We start from the raw sequence: 21427 nt of genomic DNA, 5'->3' as shown, positions 1-21427 counted from the left end.
TGCCCTTTTGGGGAATCATCATAATTCAATTAATGTACAGCAAGGAATTATCCACTTAGCAGTTTGAAAATGCAGAGTACTTGTAATATTAGAAATGTCACCTAATTATTCTAAGGCTATCATCCTACAAAAATATCAATCTCATTGACTGGGTGAGAATTAGCAAATACTTTAGTGGAAGTAGCAATCACTTAATCAAGCATTATCCTCCGACTTTCATAACTACTATTTTAGATATGCAGTCGTGTACCTCTTAACGTTCTGGAAAAGTGTCTTTAGGTGATTTCATCGTTGTGCAGACATCATAGAGTGTACTTACACAAACTAGGATGGCCGCAACACCACTAGGCGGTATAGTATTATGGGACCACTGTCATATATGCAGTCCATCATACACTGAAATATCATTATGCTCTGCACAGCTCTATGTTTGTGTGTATGTGTGTATATATATTTGTAAATATATATATGAAGGGAAGTGGTCATCAGAAAGAAGATAATTTGCACATGGTTGTGTAATTAGTAAATGGCTAGCCTGGCATTAAGACTCATCCTAAAATTCTATGCTCTCTCCCACTGCACCACATGTCAGAAATCTCCCTTTATCACACCCAGTAAACTAAGCTGAGGAAGCTGCTGTTTATGGTGGGTACAGGGTTTCTTGTAGTAATACATATGTCATTGATGTATGCACTAGTGTTTCCTAGCAAGTTTCTTTAATGGTGAATATGGTATAACTTTTCACTGCCATGAAACACTATGCCAAGCAGAAACAAATTGTGACTATGCAGAAGTAGCTTGACAAAATTATAGATTAACTGTAATTTATAAATAGCTAATTTATATTTATGTATATTATTGCTATGTGTGGTTGAAAACAACTACCTCCTCAAGAGATTTCCCTTCTGTATCACAGTATCTATTAAACATCAGTTGTGTCTATTGTTAGAACCTAGCACAAACCAATGGCTCACAGCTCCATTTACCACCAGTCCTTCTCTAGAATTGGGAAATAAACAAAAAAGAGGCTCTTATGGCTAAGAACTTCCACAACAAGGAATCAAGCCTGGAAAGGATTTTCCATGGTAATATTTAATAAAAGCAGGCACACATATTAATCTAATTTAATCTATCTAATTTTTCTAATTCACTCACTCATTCAGTATTTACGGAGCACCTACTTTGACTCACCAACACAATTTCTCTCATGGTTATAGTGTTTGCCTTAATGCAGATATGTATAAATGAAAATGAATAAATTAAAAGCTGTGTTAACATGTAACACATTTCAGGCTTACTTTATTTAGGCAATTTATGTGATGTATAAGTCAAAGTTGTTACACTAGTGTTTCACTTCTGGATGGAATATATACAATGGTACATGTATTCTTGAAATATTGGATGGAATTTCATTTACATTTATATTTAATTCTCTTGGTAACATGTATTTATTACCTTCTTCAAATGGTGATTTTAGGCTATCTCTATTTCTACCTCTACTTCTCCCTCTTAGTTTCTTTTTTGGATTTTTTGGTGGTACTAGCATTTTTAAACTCAGAACTTTGCATTTTACTAGGCAGGTACTCTACCACTTAAACCATGCCTCCAGCCCCCCTCATTAATTTCTTAAGAATTATTTGCAATTTCCTTAAGAATAAACTTACCTTCCATGGTTATTATCAAAAGACAAGGGATAAGTGATGATGAGGATGTAGAGAAAAGGGAACCCTTTTACACTGTTGGTGGACATTTAAATTGGTAGAGCCATTATGGAAAACAGTATGAAGGTTTCTCAAGAAATTAAAAACAGGACTAGCACATGATCAAGTAAGCTTAAGTAATTCCATTTCTGAATATATATATGTATATATTACACACACACAAGAAATAAAGTCAGTAAGCTGTGAAGGGATAGATATACTTCCATATTAACTGTAGCACTAGTCACAAGGACCTAGACATGGAATCAGCCTAAGTGATTCATCCATTGATGAATGAATGGGTAAAGAAAACACTGTGTGTGTGTATATATGTGCGTACACCTCAGATACACACTCAAGAAGATTATTCAGCCTTAAAAAGAAGGAAATCCTATTGTTTGTGATAGCGTGGATGAACCTAGAGGACAAACAAGCTGTCGATAGAAGGATGAATACTACCTGATCTCATTCTATGTTGAATCTAAAAAGTCTGAATTCATAAAAGCAGAGTAGAATAGTGGTCTGGTGGTTGCTAGATGCTGGGAAAAGAGGACTAGAGAAGATGTTTGTCAAAGGACATAAAATTCCAGTTTATTCTGCAGGAGTAATAAAAAGAATAACCTCACCTTCCAAATGGAAAGCCACGGTCGTCAAGAGGACCAGAGACTGATTGTCGGCTTCTATGGTGTAGATGCAATTCATATTGTTGTCATACTGCCTTGGGAAGTTTGGAGAGATGATGTCCCCTGTAGGGTCAGTGTAGTTACGTCCACAGCCTATGTGGGGACAAAAGGCATCATCAGAACCTTTGTTCTCACCTGCAGTGTCCATTTCATCAGTGCAGGAAAGAGGCCGTTTCTTAAGTTTTCTAGAGATACTTTCAGGAGACACTCCAAATGGAAGAAGCAGTAACTAAAAGAATGAAGCTTTGATTTAAAAATAAATAGCCATGCAAAACATGAATGCTACGTATCTATTAGAAAATTCTGGGAATTTTAGGCACTCTGTAGTAGAGATTTTGCCACGTGCTTAAGATACTAAGATATTCTTAAAAGGATAAATTAGCAAAGATTGAATATGGTTCATGTAGATAAAGTAATAAAACTGATGAAAAGTGGTATGCACTTGAGTAGTATAGTATGTCTTACTAGAAAACTATTGGTTTTTTGAGGGAGTAGTACTGGAGTTTGAACCTTGCACTTGTTAAGCAGGTGCTCTACAACTCAGGTCATACCCCAACCCCATTTTGCTTTAGTTATTTTTTGGATAGGGGCTCACATTTTTACTGGGGGCCAGCCTCAGACTGTGATCCTCCTACCTATGCCTCCTGCATAGCTGGGATTACAAGTGGGACCCACCATGCCTAGCTTATGTTTTCAGCTGGGGGTCTTGCTAACTTTTTGCCTGGGCTGGTTTTGAATTGTGAACCTCAGTATCTCTGCCTCCCAAATGGCTGGGATAACAGGCATGAGTCACTGTGTCCAATATGTTACCCTTATTACTGTTATGTGATTTGGCCATAAGGATAATGCTAGCTGCTTTTAAAAGTTATTTGAATTTACTAATCATAATTAGTATCAAATTCTCACATGAATCCTTGGTGTCAGAAATATGATAGAAGTACATTATACATAGATATGAAAGTAGCATAATAAAACCCACTAAAACCTGTTTTTAAAAAAGAGAGGGGTTAAGAAAGTAATACAGACAAGGTGAATTTGATCAAAGAACATCAGATTCATGTATGTAAATATCACAATGAAACCCCTTTGAACAATTAACTTATGCTAATAAAAAGAAAAACAAATACCATTTTATCATTAAAATGACTTTTGTCTTCACATAAACCATTAACTAGTTAATTAATATCACTGATCTATCAGATCTGAAAATACCTGCAACCTTTAAAACTGACATTAAAACTCACAGACACAAACTAGCTGGAGACTGGAGATTAGGTTTGGGGATGATTTTCATTTCTTTCTTTGTATCACTTGTAATTCACATCTGAAATAACCCGTTTACTGAGTTAGTCCCTCTCCTTCATTTTCAGAAACTTTCCTGAACAGTGGTTTGCATTTAACAGTGGTTCAATCAAGTAGTGGCTACCTGATTTAATTCAGCCAACAAGTGCACCCCGTGGCTTCTCAGACTTGACAACTGCTACAGTTTTCACTGACCTAATTTGTGTTCAGCAGCCAGAGAAGCAGACCATGTACTTAACTAAGGAGGCAGAATATCTAACAGTGACTGCCCAAGTTGACTGGCATGGGAGTGCTCTGGATGAGATCGAACTTGCAAGCCCCAGCCATGGACATCACCTGAACTCAGACGGATCTGGGTGGCACCCAATGATCTGCACGTGCTTTTCATGCAGGTGGTTAAGGGGTGCTATGCCAGGCATGAGGTTGTCTAATTAACGGGCATCTGCGCAGTGCCCAGTCAATCTGGATTTGAGGATTATTTTTTTAGAAGGCTAATGGCATGTCTTTTATGTCATTTCTCAATTGACCTTTTGTTGAGCTTAGTTCCAGGCTCATTGATTTTTGAAGGAAGGGTGTCTGCTCAGTCTGCCCATGGCAACCACACTCTTTCAATACCCTTCTAGCTGGGCTTTCAGTGCTACTTACGGCTTACAAAGGATGCAAAGAAGCCCTGGGCTGGCATCTCCTGAGACTGGAAGACAGCTGTGAATTCGTTTCTTGGGGTAACGATGGGACTAGGAGCCTCATTCCCACACACCTGGGCTAACGGGGCGTTGTTGGTTTCCTCAGTTCCTGTCCATACCTGGCAGGGTCACAAAACACGACTTAATGCTTCTAGTTTTCTCCTGTCAGCATTTTAACACACTTCAGCTTGAAAATAATGGTACTCAGGTGTACATGGAAAAACAATAATAAATAAAATGCATGCACATCTGCAATGTTTTCTTAAAGCTGGTTTTAAGTAACCTTCCTCATCCTGACCCTCTATGGAAATTGGGTTTATTTTTATGAAGCTGGTCAATAATTTTTTGAAAAGTCAATCACTCCCTAGCTTGCTTTAACTTCCAGTTGACCTGATGGTGCTGAGCTTGCCCTCTGCAAGAGACACTCACAATGTCTGCAAGCATTTCTGATGGTTGCTTTGGTGGAGTGGGGTGGAGGGTGGGGAAGGGAACCAGCAGTTGGTGGCCAGGGATGTTGATAAACACCTGTAATGCACAGGACAACTCCCACTGTCACATGAGAATTACCTGGTCCAAGAAGATAATTAGATGTGGAGTAGCCTTCCTTGACTACTCAACATTTTTCCATATCAAATTTTACATAATTATTCAGTCCAAATATGTCTCTTTCAAATAGAGCAATAAAACGTCAAGCCATTTAAAAAAAAATCAGTTGGTAAATCAGTCCTTAGGAAGGGATGCAAAACAGCACTGACTCACAGCATTGACTTGTTACTTCTCAGTTCTTTAAGGCCAGTTCATCCAATTGGTTTTCAAAGACTAAGTGGCCAGCTGTTATTCATCTTACTGCAGACAAATTATGTTTGCCAGTTATTAGAGATGGTAGGTGTCTGGCACCAGAACTGCTGAGAATAAAAGTGCACCTGCTCGGCCAAATGCATAAGATCTATACAAATGTCAGGAAAGAGACATTGAACCTAACACCCCCCAATTTTACCTCGTGAACCCCTTAAACATTTTTCCTTCTTAACCACCTTCCCAGGGAAATACTATACTGAAGTTTTATCCACATTTTATAAAATTATCAACATAACTTATTAAGAGTTAGATATCTGCACTATTCTTACAAACATTCTTTTTTTTTTTTTTTACAGCATTGGGGATTGAACTCAGAGCTGAACTTGAATCACAGTCCTCATATTTCTGCCTCTTGAGTAGCTAGTATTATAAGCATGTGCCACCATGCCCAGCTTAAACATTACATTACTAAACTAAAATTTTTAGTTAAAAAGATCAAGTTTTGGCAGTACTGGAATTTGAACTTAGGGCCTCATGCTTGAAAGGCAGGTGCTCTACCACTTGAGCCATGTCCCTAGTCCATAGGACCTCAAGTTTTTCAATGAACAACTTTAACAATGTTCAAGTACTTAATACTTTTCTTAGTCATTAATTATCAGCCTGACATCTGTACTTTTTTTGGTCCAAGAAAATCAGTTTAATAATGATGATGATGGTAAAAACTTATTCACTGCTGCTTTGTTTATCAAGAATTCACAGCTTCGATGACCCAGGTAGAAAGGAGAAAAATGGAGAGGATGAACCAATTTGGGTTATAATATATATGTATGTATATACATATACATATATATAATATACATATTTATTATATACATATATATGTACATATATAGTATACGTATTTATTATATACATATATATGTATATATATGGAAATGTAACAATGAACCTCTTTGTATAGCTTACATATACAAACAAAAATGCCTTTTTTTTAAACAGAGAACAGGAACATAAAACAGGTCCTGTCTAGAGTTGATGCCAGTGGGAGGGGGAAGATGTAAGGAAAGGTGTAGGAGGGTGAACATGATGGAAATGTTATGTACTCATGTATGAAAATGGAAAATGAAACCTGTTGAAACTCTTCTAGGAATGTGGGGAGGGAGGACAAAGGAGAATGATGGAGGGGGTGAATTCAACTATGCTATATTATCAGAACTTTGGTAAATTTCACAATGTACCCCCAGTACCACACTAATAAAAGAAAAGGAAGGAAGGAAAGAAGGAATTTATCACCCAGGACTCATGAAACTACATTAACCCACAAAATATTACATTGTCATAGAATCAAAAAGCTCTGTTTTTCTTCTTAAGGTTCTGTACAATTCAGTCTTGCTGCAGGTTATATTTTATCATTCAAATAAATTGATTTTTTAAACAATGCTTATTTACATAATTGTAGATTCCCATGCAGTTTTAAGACATAATTCAGAGAAATGCCTTCACACATCGCTTAGCTCCCTAAATTTTGGCCGAAGCAATCCACCAATCTTGCTCAATTTTCTAGTTTTACTTATATGCTTGTGTCCATGTGGATTAAGTCATATACAGACACATTCAAGATGCTGTACAGTTGTCAACACCTGAAAGATACCTAGAGTTGCCTTCTATAACCACACATAATTTATTCCTACTCCCGTTCTTCTAACCACTGCTGTCCATTTCAAAATATTAAATAAATGTCTTCCTTGAAGACAATCATGTCATCTTCAATAGTGACGGTTTTACTTCTTCTTTACCAGTCAGAATTTTTTTAAATTTATTTTCATTTATTGCAGTATTTAGAACTTTCAGTATCATGTTGAATAAAAGTGGTGGAAATAACCACCCTACCTTTACCTTCTTACAGGGAAAATATTCATTCTTTCACCATTGAATATGATTTTAACTATGCTTTTTGTAGATGCTTTTTGCAAGCTGAGAAAATTCCCATATTTTTGTAACTTCCTGGGAGTTTTCATTATGAACCTGCTTCATTTTGTCGATTTTTTCAGGTGTGAACACTATATGATCATATGATTTCTCATCTTTAGCTTGTCCACGTGGTCAAATACATTAATTTTCCAACGGTGAGCCAATGTACACTTTTGGGGTAAATCCCATTTGCTCATGGTGTCTAATCCTTTGCATATATTGTTGGATTTAGTTAAGGTCACAAGAAATACCAGTCTGTCATTTTTTTCTTTCTTTTTTAAAAACTATCTTTATTTGGTGTTGATCTCAGGGTAATTTTCACTTCATAAAATAATTGGGAAGTGCCTCTATCTTTTATTTTCTAGAAGAAATTATAAAATTTGTATGAATTCCTTAATTGATGGATAGCATTTTTGAATTTTGGCAATTTACACATATGTGGGCTAAATATTGGTCTTTGAAAGTTATGTCCATAGTGATTAAATTAATGATCCTGAGATGGGGAGATTGGCCTGAATTATTCAATGGACCTTAAATTTGACAAGATGGGTCTTTCTAAGAGACACAGATGAGAGACACCCACAGGAGAGAAGGAAGCAATACACCAAGGAATGATTGGAGTCAACATAGGTGGAAGATGCAAGAAATAAATTGTCCCACATAATCTATGGAAAAAGCCAATGCCTTTATTTTGGACTTCTGGTTTTCAGAATCTTTAGAGAATAAATTCCTATTTGTTTAAAGCCACCAAGTATAAGAGAGTTTGCTGTGGCAGTGGTTTAAAGAGAGTTGGTCCATTTGTCCAAAGTTTAATTTATGACTATGAAGTTGTCTATAGTATTCCCTAAGTATTTTTAATGGGTGCAAGATTTTAGTGATATTCCTTATTTCATTCCTATGTGACATTAGTGGTTTTTATTTTCTCACTTTTTATTTTTGTCTGTCTTGCTAAAGTTTACCATTTTTCTTGATTTTTATGAAGAAACAGTTTTTTGTTTCCTTTTTTTTTTTCTAATGCATTTCTACTTTCAAGTTCATTACTTTTTGTTTCCTTCCTTCTACTGGCTTTGGATCTATTCCATGCGTTTTCTAGTTACTTGAAGTAAGAACTGACGAGATTCATTTCAGATCTTTTTTTCAACCTGTCTTTAATACTACAACTTTACCTGTAGCCCAGCTTTATCCATACCCTACATATTTTGATAGATTGTGTTTTCATTTTTATTCTGTTCTATATAATTTCTATATAATTTTTAATTTCACTCAAGACTTCCTCCTTGACCCATGGATTATTTAAAAGTATTTAATATCTATCTGTTTACAGAATTGAGTTCATCTCCTTGCCAAAAACTTACATGTGAAGTTTTCAGGCCTGACCACAGGCAGTTACACAAGTTTTACTTGGTGGCCTCATTTGTGCTCTCCTCACACTAGACTGGGTGCACACCAGTACATTTCAGTCACTGAAGGGAGTTGTAGACAAGGACTTGGGCCCCATTGCCACCTGCATTTTTACCCATCTCTATGTACTTAGCCTGGACACCATCATTTGGAGGCCTCTTTTCAGGGGCCTCTGGCCAAAGCCTTTACCACACACCTTTACAAAGACTTCTTTATGAGGGGAAGGGGGGACTTGAAAACATTTCCCTCTATTCTCACTAAGTATTCACTACTTTTCCACATTTGTTCAGGGCTCACTCAGTAATGAAACAATTCCTACATCTATGCTGACCATTCGCCCCCTCTTGGGTTCTGTCCCAGGAAGAATAATAAGAAGCAGGGGAAGAATCAGCACTTTTGCCTGCTTAACTTCAGTTAGTGATTAAAGCCTTGACGCCTGCCTTCAGTTTGGCTGGTTGTTTTAATTGTCTTCTGTGACAATGGCAGGTCATTCTCTCCAGCTCTGCTCAGTTCTTGACAAGATAATGTGATCAAAAAAAAAATTCCAATTTTTTTAATTTGTTGAGGTTTTGCGATGACTCAGTATTTGTTATAGTTTAAAGATGAACTGTCTGCCACAGACTCATGTGTCAAAGCCTTGGTTCCCAGCTCTGGTATCTCTATTTTGAGAATTGCTAGAAACTAGAAGGTGGGGCCTAGCTGGGGAAACAGGTCACTGAGAGGAGGGGTGTCTTTGAGGGGTAGATCTTGCCCGGCTCCCTGCCGAGTCTGTCTCTCTGCTTTGCGTTTACTGGGAGGTGAGCTGTTTTGTTCTATCATATGCTTCTACCTTACCATGGGCCCAAAAACAATGGGGTCAATTGACCAGGGACTCAGACCTCTGAAACTGTGATCCAAAATAAATGTTTCCTCCTTTAAACTGCTTTTCTCAGGTATTTGTCATGGTGGTGAAAGTCTAAAACCAGCATGTTCCAAGAGTACCTAAAAATGTATATTCTGCTGTTCTTGTATAGTTTAATTATGTCAATTACATCCTATTGGTTGATGGTTTTAGAGTTCTTCTATATTCTTGCTAGTTATCCATCAATTGCTAGTCATTCTATCAATTGCTGAGAGGAGTGCTGAAGTCCTAAACTAAACTGAAGATGTGCCAGTTTATCTTCATGATTCTATCAGTTCATGCTCCCTCATACTTAGAATCATTATGTCTTCCTGGCAGATTGATTCTTTTACAGTTATGTAAGTTACCACTTTTTCCATAGTAATTTTCTATACTCTTAAGTCTATAAGATATTAATATAACCACTTCTGCTTTTGATACTGTTTGTATAATTTACCATTTTCTGTACTTTGACTTTTAACCTATATATTGTCTTGACTTTAAAGTGAATTTATTATCACTTCAGTCATGTTTTGGTTCCAATAATTCCTGTATTTTGATTGGTGTCACTAAATTATTTACAAGTAAAATATTAATGTATATTTGTGCTTTGTCTGCCATTTTATAGTTTACTTTCTACTTAATTCATCTGCTTCTTGTTCCTCTGTTTCTCTTTTTTTGATTTCCTGGTGATTCCAGTTTGGTTGAAGTATTTCTTTCATGTATATTTCTTTATATAATTTTGGTAGCTGTTATTCTCTGTGTTAAAATATACATATGTGATTATAGAAGTCTACCTGCATCCACACTGGACCACTTTGAGGGGAGTGTGGACCTCCTCTCACCTTATAATGCTTCATTGTCTTAAGTGTCAGAGAACATTATAAAAGCTTTCCTTAATTATCAAATACCATTCATAAAACATATGAAGAAAAGTATATTCTAATTGTATGCTTTTCACATGATCCTTTTTCCTTCTGGATACTTTAAGATTCCTTTTATTATTTCATCTTGTCTGAAAGTTCCATTAGCTAATCTTTAATGGGAGGTCCCCTGTAATAACTTCTTTTAGTTTTCCTTTATATGACAACTTTCTATTTCTTCCTCATTCCTGAAGGACATTTTTCTAGATATCAAAATTATGGTTGACAACTCTTTTATTTAAGCACTTCACTATATCTTTGCCTATGTTTCACCTGCATTCTCTTCTCTCCTTATAGGATTGTCATGATATAAATGCTGAATTTTTGTTATTTTTCATGGATCTCTGAGGCTCTGCTCATTTTTCAAAGTCTTTTCTCCTAACTGTTCAGAGAGGGTGAATTCTATTGTTCTGTCCTCAAATTCATTGATTCTATCCTCTGTCCTCCTTACTGCACTATTAAGCTTAAAAGGCAAGTTCTTTCTTTTGTATTTTTCAGCTATATAATTGCATTTAGTCTTTCAATATAACTACCATTTCTTTGCTGAGATTTTCTGTTTTCTTTGTTTCAAGAGAAGTTGTCACAGTGATTGTTGGAACATTTTTAATGAAAGCATTTTATGTAATTTTATGTAATTCCAGCATCTGATTTACCTCTGCATTGACAGTACTTGATTGTCTTTTCTCACTCAAGTTGTGATGCTTTTTTTTTCTTGTTATGATGTATTCTTTCTTGTTGTGTCCTGGACATTCTATTTACTATGTTAGGAGACTTTGTGTCCTATTTAAATCTTTCATTTTAGCAGGCTGTCACCTTGTTTATGTTTAGTATGTGACCTTGCATTCTTCTGTGGGCTATGATTCCAATGGCTCTTCAGTTTTCAGAATCTTTCTGTTATATTTTTGGTTTTCTTCATTTATATGTTCCTGCTGATGCCCCTCTAGTTCCTGCTGGGCTACCTGAGGGGACAGAGGGTGCTTTACCTGGTTGGACCTCCATGTGTTTCTCAATTGAAGGGAAAGGTATAGTAAGATTCTCTTAACAATGCTCCCTTGCTGACCCAATATCTTTGGGAGGGGCAGAATCATCTCCTGTTTATGGGGACAGAGAGCTTTCTTAGACATTTGCCCATACTGATCATCTGCCCTAGTGTTTCCAGATTGGGAGATTGGTCTTGGATTCACAGGCACAAAAAGATTTCTAACACTAGGCTACTTACTATCACTGGGTCTCTTTACTAGTTCTTCCCACCCATACTGCATCTTTTGGCAGAAGCAGGAGTGAAAGAAAAAAAAGTGTACTTCTCCTGGCACTTATTCTTGGCAAGTCTTCCAACCGATCTCAATAGTATTGGATTTATGTGATATTTTCAGTGGGACTTCCAGTCTATTCGAGGAGAGATTAGCCCAAGTCTTTTTTAACTTCCATTTTTATAATTAGAGAACTTAAAAGACTTTACTTAAGTCTGTGTACTTGATATTGACTCATTTCATGACAAGAGAGTTCACTTATTTCATGGAAAAAGCAATTAGGAAAAGTGTATATTAAATTTATTTTACCATGTACATATTTTATGTAAGTATTGGATTATCACTTAAAGTGGAAGCATGGGTCAATGAGATATAAAACACAATTCGAGAGATGATATGAAATAATAGCAACATCTTCAACAAAAGTCAATTCCACTCATTAATTAATTTAATATTACAAGTACTGAGTACTATTTATGCTATTATAGCATATTACTTCTAATGCTTAAAGCAGCATTACTAAAGTTAGACTCAGTCTCTTTATTCTATAGTTGAATAATTTGAAGCTAACAAAAGAACATGCAAGTGGTAAGTATAGGAAAGATGACCTTTAAGATCAACAGTGTTTACACTAAAAGGTCTCTTAGTGATGTCACATACAATATTCAAAATAGCACAAGATGAAGTGAATAGATATTACAATAATCATGGTTGTGTCAATGGAAAGTGAAAAGGCTGTACCACCTGAGCAGTTCTTATACTTTAGGAGAAAAAGAGTCTGCTCTATTGCCATCTTTTGACATGGGTCTCTTGTGTTCTTTTAGCTTGTAGGTTCTTAAGGCTCAAGGTGAAGGTTAGAATTAGCTATTTTTGTAGCATATGTTAAACTTTACCTGGGATGGTGCCTTACATTGTAAAGGGTATTTTTTTTCTATAGGATCTACTATGAAAGAAAGAAAGAGAGAAAGGAAAGAGAAGGAGAGGAGTGGGAAAGAGGATGGAAAGAAGGAAAACTGGCCTTCTTTCCTTAGTTTCCATAGAAAGGAAGAACCATTATTGTTCATGAGAATTAAATAAGGTCAGAAAAAATCTCCTTAGTTTAGTTACTTTGCCTAGGTATTAGCAAATGAAAAAACGATAGGGCAGCACGTGTGTTGTGCTTCAAAATCGTATGTTCTCCTTCATAAAGCGGACATTAGATCAAGGGCAAACACAACAAGGGGATTGAACTTTGATCACAGATTAAAGAGAGTGCACACAAGGGAGGGGAGAGGATAGGTAAGACACCTAAAAAATTAGCTAGCATTTGTTGCCATCAATGCAGAGAAACTAAAGCAGATACCTTAAAAGCAACTGAGGCCAATAGGAGAAGGGGACCAGGAACTAGAGAAAAGGTTAGATCAAAAAGAATTAACCTAGAAGGTAACACACATGCACAGGAAATCAATGCAAGTCAATGCCCTGTATAGCTATCCTTATCTCAACTAGCAAAAACCCTTGTTCCTTCCTATTATTGCTTATACTCTCTCTTCAACAAAATTAGAGATAAGGGCAAAATAGTTTCTGCCGGGTATCCAGGAGGTGGGGGTGGAGAGGGAGGGGGTGGAGTGGGTGGTAAGGGAGGGGGTGGGGGCAGGGGGAAGAAATGACCCAAGCATTGTATGCACATATGAATAAAAAAATAAATAAATAAATAAATTTTTAACTCCTAACAGTTGAGGCTTCTCACTTTTACATCCAAGATATCCAAGCAGCAAAACTGTCCTTTTCTCACTTAGAAAAATGACTTTGAGTCATTTGCAGCCTAAGTGTTTATGTTCACAAAACCAGCTTGACTCCAATTAAATAAACAAGAGCACTAACCTTCAGGAAGCTGTTTTGACACTCTCCATCACCACTGGGGATTCGGAAGTTGCTGTTAAAGCTGATCTCCCAGTGTTTACCTTCATGCGTAATGGCTGTCCAGGAACATCTGCTATTTTGGGGAAAATTCTGAGGCCAGTGGGGTGATCTGAGTGTACCATTATCTGAATGAAATATTCCACCACAACCTAAAAAATATTTATGGAAAAAGTCATCGATCTGTAAGGAAAATAACAATTTTGAAACCAAAGACTGCTAGAGAAGAAACATTTCTAAGTATAAGATCTTAGTTCATCTTTCTTTATGTACTATTCATCTTTGGGACAGGTACATAGCAAGAACTCAACAGATGTAAGGTGCACTGAATCAAGAGGAAACTCCAGCTGTTACTATTTTGTTACATCTACACTGAACTCACCTGAGCTCACTAATCTTTAGGTAAAGAGGCTAGACCTCTCTCATGTCTCAAACAACAGCAATACTTTTTACTCCCTTAGAGGCTACATAGTATTTATAGCCTGGCAAAGCAGTTCTGTATTTTATTACCACTAACATAATAATACAACTATGCTCATTTTTAATTTTACTCTAATATACTGGAGGAGGGAGTGATTTGAAGCAGTATGGTTCATTCATACTGAAGCTGACGGGTAAAAAAAACCAAAGAGATTTAAAGAAAACAAAACCTAGATTTATTTTTATGTTCTCAAAAGCACAGACTTAAGAGATAGCAAAGAAAAATATGAACTTAAAACAAAATGAAATTAAAGTACATTCTCTGAATCTTTTGCTTTTAAGCCTTGGGAACCAGGGCACATTTAAAACTCCTTTATGACTTCAATAGCAGCCAGTGGTTTAATGAAACTTTGACTTATTCTATGAACTTCTTCAAAATAACTGACTCTATTAGAAAGAATTGACCTGTGTGATACTTAGGACTTACTGAAGTCCTGAATAAAGTATTCAATACCAATCCTTATATTTTCTGAGAATTTTCATAAGATTTACATTCTATAGACACAAAAACTACTCGTTAAAATCAATTCTGTTTTATTTTGATTCAGTACCCACAAACTGCAGCATTTGTTCTAAATCAGAACTCTTATCTTGTCACCTCATCTTCATCTGTAAAACTTCAATAGTTTTCTGTTGCTAAAGAGACGAGGCGCTTCATGACATGACTACTACTTTTCCTGCCCTTAGCTCTCTCAGCATTCTGCCTCTTAAGTTCTGGGTATTTTAAATGACTTGTGATACTGACATATATTTCTATTACTTAAGATTCCTTGGTTATGCCATGTCATTCTGCCAAAGAAGCATGTGCATCATGGAGTGTTAAGATCAAAGTTTCTGGGCTCAACTTCCTTAATTAGAATCCTGATTACCAAATATCAGCTATACGTCCTGGATACATTATCAGCCCATTTATCCCCAGTCTCTTCCCCATGCAAAGAAGAAAAATATGTATTGACGTTGTGTTATCTTTCCACAATTGCTATGTGGGATGACATGTGTGAAAATTTAGAATTGAATTCAACATAGAGTAAGTACAAAATGTGTGTGCACTGTCAGCAAGTTCTTAATCTACAGATTCAACAATTGCAGACCAGAAATATTAGAAAAAAGTGCATCTGAATAGAACATGTATAGACCTTTTTCCTGTAATTATTCCCTAAACAATATAGTACCACAACTCTTTACATGGTGTTCACATTGTATTAGCTATTACAAATAAGCTAGAGATGACTTAATACATCTAGGAGAATGTGCACAGACTATACACAAATATTACACCTTTTACATAGAGGACTTGACTCTCTGCAGATTTTGGTATCTGCTGGGATCCTGGAACCAATAGCTCTTGAATACCATAAGAATGATTATATTTTAAGTTAGTTTAAAAAAAACAAAACTGAAAAAGATGGTAAGTGTAGCGGTTTCTTTTACCTAACGTTTGTGTGCTCCATGTAGCATAAAATCCACCATGTTGCACTGTTTGATCTGAGTTAAAAATCACCACCAGCTGGTTGGAACCAGAGTGTATTGTTCCCGGACTCAACTGTCCACAGTACTGTCCTATGATGGGTGATGTAGGGGAGCCACCATTCCTGACAGTGACGGAGTCCCAATCACAAGATACATGGGTTTCAATATCAAAGTCACTAAATGTAAGCTGTACAAAAGAAAAAAAGAAATGATGAGGCCCCCAGAATTGTAGATGAACTTATCAACCTTGAGGTAGGTAAGTCCTTACCTATCTTTTAAGTTTTGTTTTAATTTACATAATGTTGTATTCCTGTCTTTTCTTCAGTTCCCCCTTCTCCTCTCCATTCCTTCTTCTATTGAGAATTTGCAGAGGGGACATTTCTCCAGGAAGCAGGGTCATTTGGGGAGCCCTAGAAATCTGCTGGCCTAGAATGGCATCTCATATCAAGATCATGAATGTACCTCTCTCCTGGACGTGCAATTATTTTCTACATATGGTTTCTCCTAAACTTGACTAGCATTCCTCATTAAGTGTACACTTGTAGGTATCAATGTGTGTATTCTAATGAAAGAACTGTAGAGAGAAAAAAGTGATCAGATCACAGAATAAAAATCTACTCTGCTCACTTGCATACTAAAATATCTCTATCTCCACAATATGGTGTTGGAGGTGTTTTACCCAGGTATGAGAACTCACAGTGATGGTGTGTCCCTGTGGGGCTTCCAACAACCAAGAACAGTGTGCGGAGCTGTTGTAAGCAGCTGGGTAGTTGGGGCTTGTGATCACTCCACTCTCACCTGTCTGTATTCCGCCACAACCTGAAATTAGATTTGTAACCCTCTAAATAAGACAGAAGGGGAAAAAAACCCCACAAAGCCAAACAGTACCTACAGTCATCATTCATTATGACAAAAATACAATGAATTAAAATGTACAAAAGCAAAGTAAAGTTAGATGGAAGAAGAGAACAAACTGAATACCAGAAAGGGCTCACTGAACAGAATCATAAGGTGAACACACCCTCAAGTTTAACACAAAGGAGAAGAAAGATAACCCATATCACAGATGGAGAATAGATATAAATGATGGTAAATGCACTAAAGATAAAGTAAATAATATTGCCTTTCTTGAAAAAAAATAGCCCATGAAAATATAGGTAAGCTTGAAGAAGCAACCAGTTCCATAATTAAATATCTGTCCTTTGATAATAAGCTCATACTCCAGTTTCACATTTCTAAAGCATAGGCATGATGGGATGTTCAATGAAAATACAACTGCTTTGCAACCTGACTCTTTTCCTTCAGTGTGAAAAAGAAAAATCAGGCAGCAAGAAGGCTACATGCATATATTACAATCAACCTCACTCTTTCCTTTAACCAGCAATTTGGTTAGAGTATGAAGAAATGCTAGTTACAACTATAAACAAAGTACATTTTTGATTTATAGCCACACTCAATGGAAAGAAAAGGGGCTCTCTGAAATCTGTGGCAATCTCAAACAGAAAGTGTGGCATTCAGAGAGAATAAAGAACCAACATCCTGCCCTGGAGTGTGGTTTATAGTTTTGGTGACCAGGCAGGAAGAGAAGCAATGACTTCAGACTTTCACAAAAGGAAGAACTGGAATTGAGGCTTTTATACACAAGTGAGAATCTGAAAATTCTGCCATGTTAGTGGGAAGGGGAAGGAGAAAACTCCAATCCTCAAGGGAAGCAGCAAGGAGTAATGCTGCCCAACTTGGGCTGATTTTCAACATCACAGCTGCAAATTCAATAAAAAATATTAGCAAATAATATCATTAACATGAGCAAAACATTTGATTGTCACAGATTGAGACCTTAATCGTAAGTCTTACCTGTAAAGGAGTACTGTGCGTGGAAGCCAGAATGCTCTACAAGCTCATTGGTGACAAAGTGTACCCACACCTGAGGATAAGGTATAACCAGTGGCACATGAGGACTTAAAGGACCACAAAATCTGCCTATCAGGAGGCCATCAGCATCACCTGAAGAAAATAACACATCAAGAGCCATTATTTATATTCCTTTAGAGAAATACATTTAATGAATTCAGCAAGAAAAAATAATTTTAAAACATGACACACATACAAATTCTGAGGTAGTTAACAGATTTGACACAAAGTTTCTATTTCTGTCAATTGCAAAAGAAAGAGTTCCTCCACCAAGACAAAACAAAACAAAAAAACATGCCTTTCTGGTATGGACATATCTTTACTATAGGTACCAATTTGTTCCAATTTGGGCTTTCATAATTATTTTAGCATACCTAAACAGAAATACAACTAATTTTATTTATTTGTTTATTTATTTATTATTTGAGGCAGGGTCTCACTATGAAGTCCAGGCTGTCCTCAAACTCCTTAAACCAAACTCTAAGTTCAAACTCACAATCCTCATGCCTCAGCTTCCAGGGTGCTGGGATTACAGGCATGAACCACCATGCCCAACTACAACTAATTTCAAAACCCTTTGGAAAGCCTTTTTTAAGGAATAAGAAATGTAATAGCAACAGTGATAAAATACATCCTCCGTGAAAATTGCCTAAAATTTCTTCACTGCATTCAATCAACTGAAATGAACAGAATTTTCGGCACTGAGGCAGGGAACTGTCAGATTTGAGTTGAATGTGTTTTATGAAGATTACTTTTTATAGAAATATGATTAACATTTATAGAGTACCTAGAGAGCTCACATTTATCTCTTCCCTATTTATTCTGTCAGATGAACATCACTGACCTTATAATACAGTATTCTGTCTCCAAATTGAGGGAATAAAGAGAAAATTGCATTTAACTGGTTGAAATTTAAAAAACAGCTGTTCTGCTTGATTCTATAAGCCACTGGTTTTGTACCAGGTAGAAGTGGTGAAGGCTTATCAGAATTTCCTGGAGAACATTCTCAAAGTACAATTTCCTTTCCCTCATAGTCTTTGATAGACTCACCAACCTATGAGACTTGGGATGATTCTCTTGCTGAAGTCCTTGGTCTGTGATCATAGACTATCAAGTTCTCCTTCTTGAAATTTCTGTCTTCCATTTTCTCAAAGGTAATTACCAGTGATTTCTCCAGTTACCCAAGAACATCACCAACTAACTCAATTTTGTTGCTTTCATCTTTCTTTTCTTTAAATTTTAGGATAAACTGGAACTCAGCAAGCCTGTGACAGTATGGATGGTCTACAATATTATTTTCCTCTTCTCTGTACTTAGATGTTTACTAAGAAACAAGTATCTGTGTAAGAATGGGAGCATCTATGCCCTGCCTCTAGGGTAGAACTGAAATTGATTCACTTTCCATGAATTCAGATTTTTAAATTCCTAAGAGAACTATGGCTTTCTAAGGACACCTTGGATCTTTCTTGTGATGAAAAGAAGACAAGTTGATGTCTGGGGGGTGATCGCTCAAATAATTCTGCTAAGCTGCTCCATCTGGTGCATTATAAAACTCTTTCAACTTCCAAGGACTCAGTATAATTTGACAGCCTTCTTATGAATCCTGTAAGTTCAGGAAGCTGCCAATAGGTTCTGACCTTGGTAAGTTCCATTCTCCTGAGAAAGGAGTCTTGAGTATATGATAGTTGAAGTGAAGAGAGCAGAGACAAGTGGACTGTCTCCTGGGTGAGGCCCACATGCTAGAAAACCAATCAACTGTGACACAGGATCTAACTGTACACACAGAGCTGCCTCATTCACAGTTGATAGAGGATGCTTTCCAGTTGGGTACACAGAAGAATTACAGCTTTGTTTCAACAAAGTTCTTGTGGATCTTATGTAGCTACATAGTAGTCACTTGACTGCCTTTATTGGTGGTCTTCAGGCACAAGAAGAGAATTATGGATAAATGAGAGAACATATTCCTTGATTGAACTTACCCACTCGAAACTCAAGGGCATCAAATTGACAGTCTTGATGGCTTTCGAGGGAAAAATCCACAAAATGAATGTAAATAGATGAATTTCCCTGGTTTGGATTGCTGAGAGTCCATTCACAGTTGAGGTTTTTTGAGTAACTCCTAACTCTACCATAACCAGGTGAAGTAAAGTTTCCTCTAGGAACATTTGAGAGAGCCCCTCCGCACACTAAGAAAACAAGACAGCAAAGTAGTAGTAAGAGCCATGTCATAAGAGAAGATATCAACAATCCAGGAATAGAAATGAAAATGACAACAGTATCCTTACCGCATTGATTTTTGTTATTGTTATTTGCCATTCTGGGAACTGAACTCGGGGCCTAGCAGTTTCAACGTGCTTTACCACTTGAGCCACAACCCCAGCCCTTTTGCTTTTTCAGTTTGTTTTTCAGATAGAGTCTGGCACTAACTTAACTTGGGCTGGCATAAGACCACGATCCTCCTATCTCTGCCTCCCAAGTGGCTGAGATTACAGGAGTGTCCCACCACACTTAGTCCTTGATTTGTTTTGTGTATGCAGAGTTGTAGATAAAGGGAATAAAAATTAAGGAAGAAATTTCTGTGGTTTTATAAAGAACAGATAGGCAAAAATAAAGTTAATAAAGTTTCATTATTTCCCTGTTGTAGAGTAGATAGTTGGGCTTTGGCTGTGGATCAATAGTTCCAAGTTTGTACTTATTAATCATTTAATATTTAATTTAGAGGAAAACTCAAACATTTTGGTGATAGGTCCACTGGCTTCTGATTAGCAATTCTTTATTTAATCCAAAAATTTAATTGGATCAAATACATAATATAACTCTGGAATGCCAACAAATTTGGCCCCTTTCAATATGTTTATGAATGCCTCCTCCATAAATTAAATAAAGTGATTTTTTTAAAACTATATTTATTTCCATTCTTCCTAAATTAAAAACCCTTAGGTAATAGCATTTATAATCAGAGGCTACACCTTGCTTAATTCTGAAATAAATGTGAATAAATTGAATTAAATGCAAACCTCTCCATTCATTTTCACTGGAAATATGTGTTGTGTGGATGACCAAAAAGTGACAAAATATTTTCTGTCCCCAACAAAATTAATTACTTTCTGAGACTAAGTTACCTTCTGAAAGTTGGAGGGTCTCTTCAACATGGAAGAATTGACCAGGGATTGTGGATCTGGATCCAACCCTAATGGTGATTTCACAGGGAATTGTGCTAGGCACTCATCTAATGACATTTTGTATTAAAAGTTTGTGATTCATAAAGCAATTTTATTTCTGAAAGCAGAAGCCTTTTTTCTGTCTGGATAGATTATCTGCTTATGCATGTTTCTCTTGTGTTGAAGATCCCAGGTAGGATTTTGTTCAGTACAGAGAAGGCTAATTCTCTGCTGTGGGGAGCAGTCTGCAGCATCCTACATTACCTGCATCTTCACTGGATGTGTAAGAAGCCATGAAGCCTCCATAAGGCCGGGACCCATCCGTGAAAAACACAACCTTCATTGTGTTTCCTGAAGATCTTATCTCATTATTTGCATTCACATTGCTACACAGCTTCTCTAGCTGAGGTGAGTTACTTCTAATGCCATTGAATATCTGTTGGAAAAATAGTTTGACCTTTAGATATGCAGTCCACCTTCCTGAATATTTCCTAGGAGATGGCACTCTCAGTTCAGACTCACCTCTTTCTAAGAGGACCCTTTGCTAAAACGAATTAGTTAATAATACAAGCACCTATCCCCACACCGTAAGCCACCGTTACCCTGGGCACATTTTGTGGCCTTAGGGGCATTTCACTAAAATGAATGTTTTGCAGAAATGCCCTCCTACCACATGGTGACAAATAAAAGTCTGCTGTTCACTTGACAAGTGGACACTGTGCTCTCGAGGGAAACATAGGTGCCTTGTTGCTTACACCGTAGTTTACAGGGTTCAGTGATGGGCAGTTTTTCTTAACGCTGCCTCAGGATCTTCAATATTTAGAACATAGACTTAAATGTTAGTCTCTGATGATTTGAAGTATGTAACAATTCAAATATTTTTAAATACCTTGAAAACTTAAAAAGTCAATCTTA

The 21427-nt window shown here is 36.7% G+C and overlaps 1 protein-coding gene across 1 annotated transcript in view; it reads right to left on the bottom strand.

Moving 5' to 3' along the window:
- Cubn (cubilin) overlaps positions 1-21427 on the bottom strand; it is a 253945-nt gene that overhangs the window by 47061 nt on the left and 185457 nt on the right. The window contains exons 49-56 of the mRNA XM_074056589.1: positions 20777-20948; positions 19331-19537; positions 17295-17444; positions 16138-16259; positions 15402-15627; positions 13455-13642; positions 4331-4487; positions 2327-2476 (exon numbers count right to left, since the gene is read on the bottom strand). Coding sequence (XP_073912690.1) covers positions 2327-2476; positions 4331-4487; positions 13455-13642; positions 15402-15627; positions 16138-16259; positions 17295-17444; positions 19331-19537; positions 20777-20948 — 1372 coding nt within the window. The remainder of the gene's footprint in view (positions 1-2326; positions 2477-4330; positions 4488-13454; positions 13643-15401; positions 15628-16137; positions 16260-17294; positions 17445-19330; positions 19538-20776; positions 20949-21427) is intronic.

Source organism: Castor canadensis, chromosome 15, assembly GCF_047511655.1.
Source record: "Castor canadensis chromosome 15, mCasCan1.hap1v2, whole genome shotgun sequence".
In the NCBI taxonomy this organism is placed as follows: domain Eukaryota; kingdom Metazoa; phylum Chordata; class Mammalia; order Rodentia; family Castoridae; genus Castor; species Castor canadensis.
The sequence above is the reverse complement of the archived record's forward strand: the minus strand, read 5'-3'. Positions and strand labels throughout refer to the sequence as shown.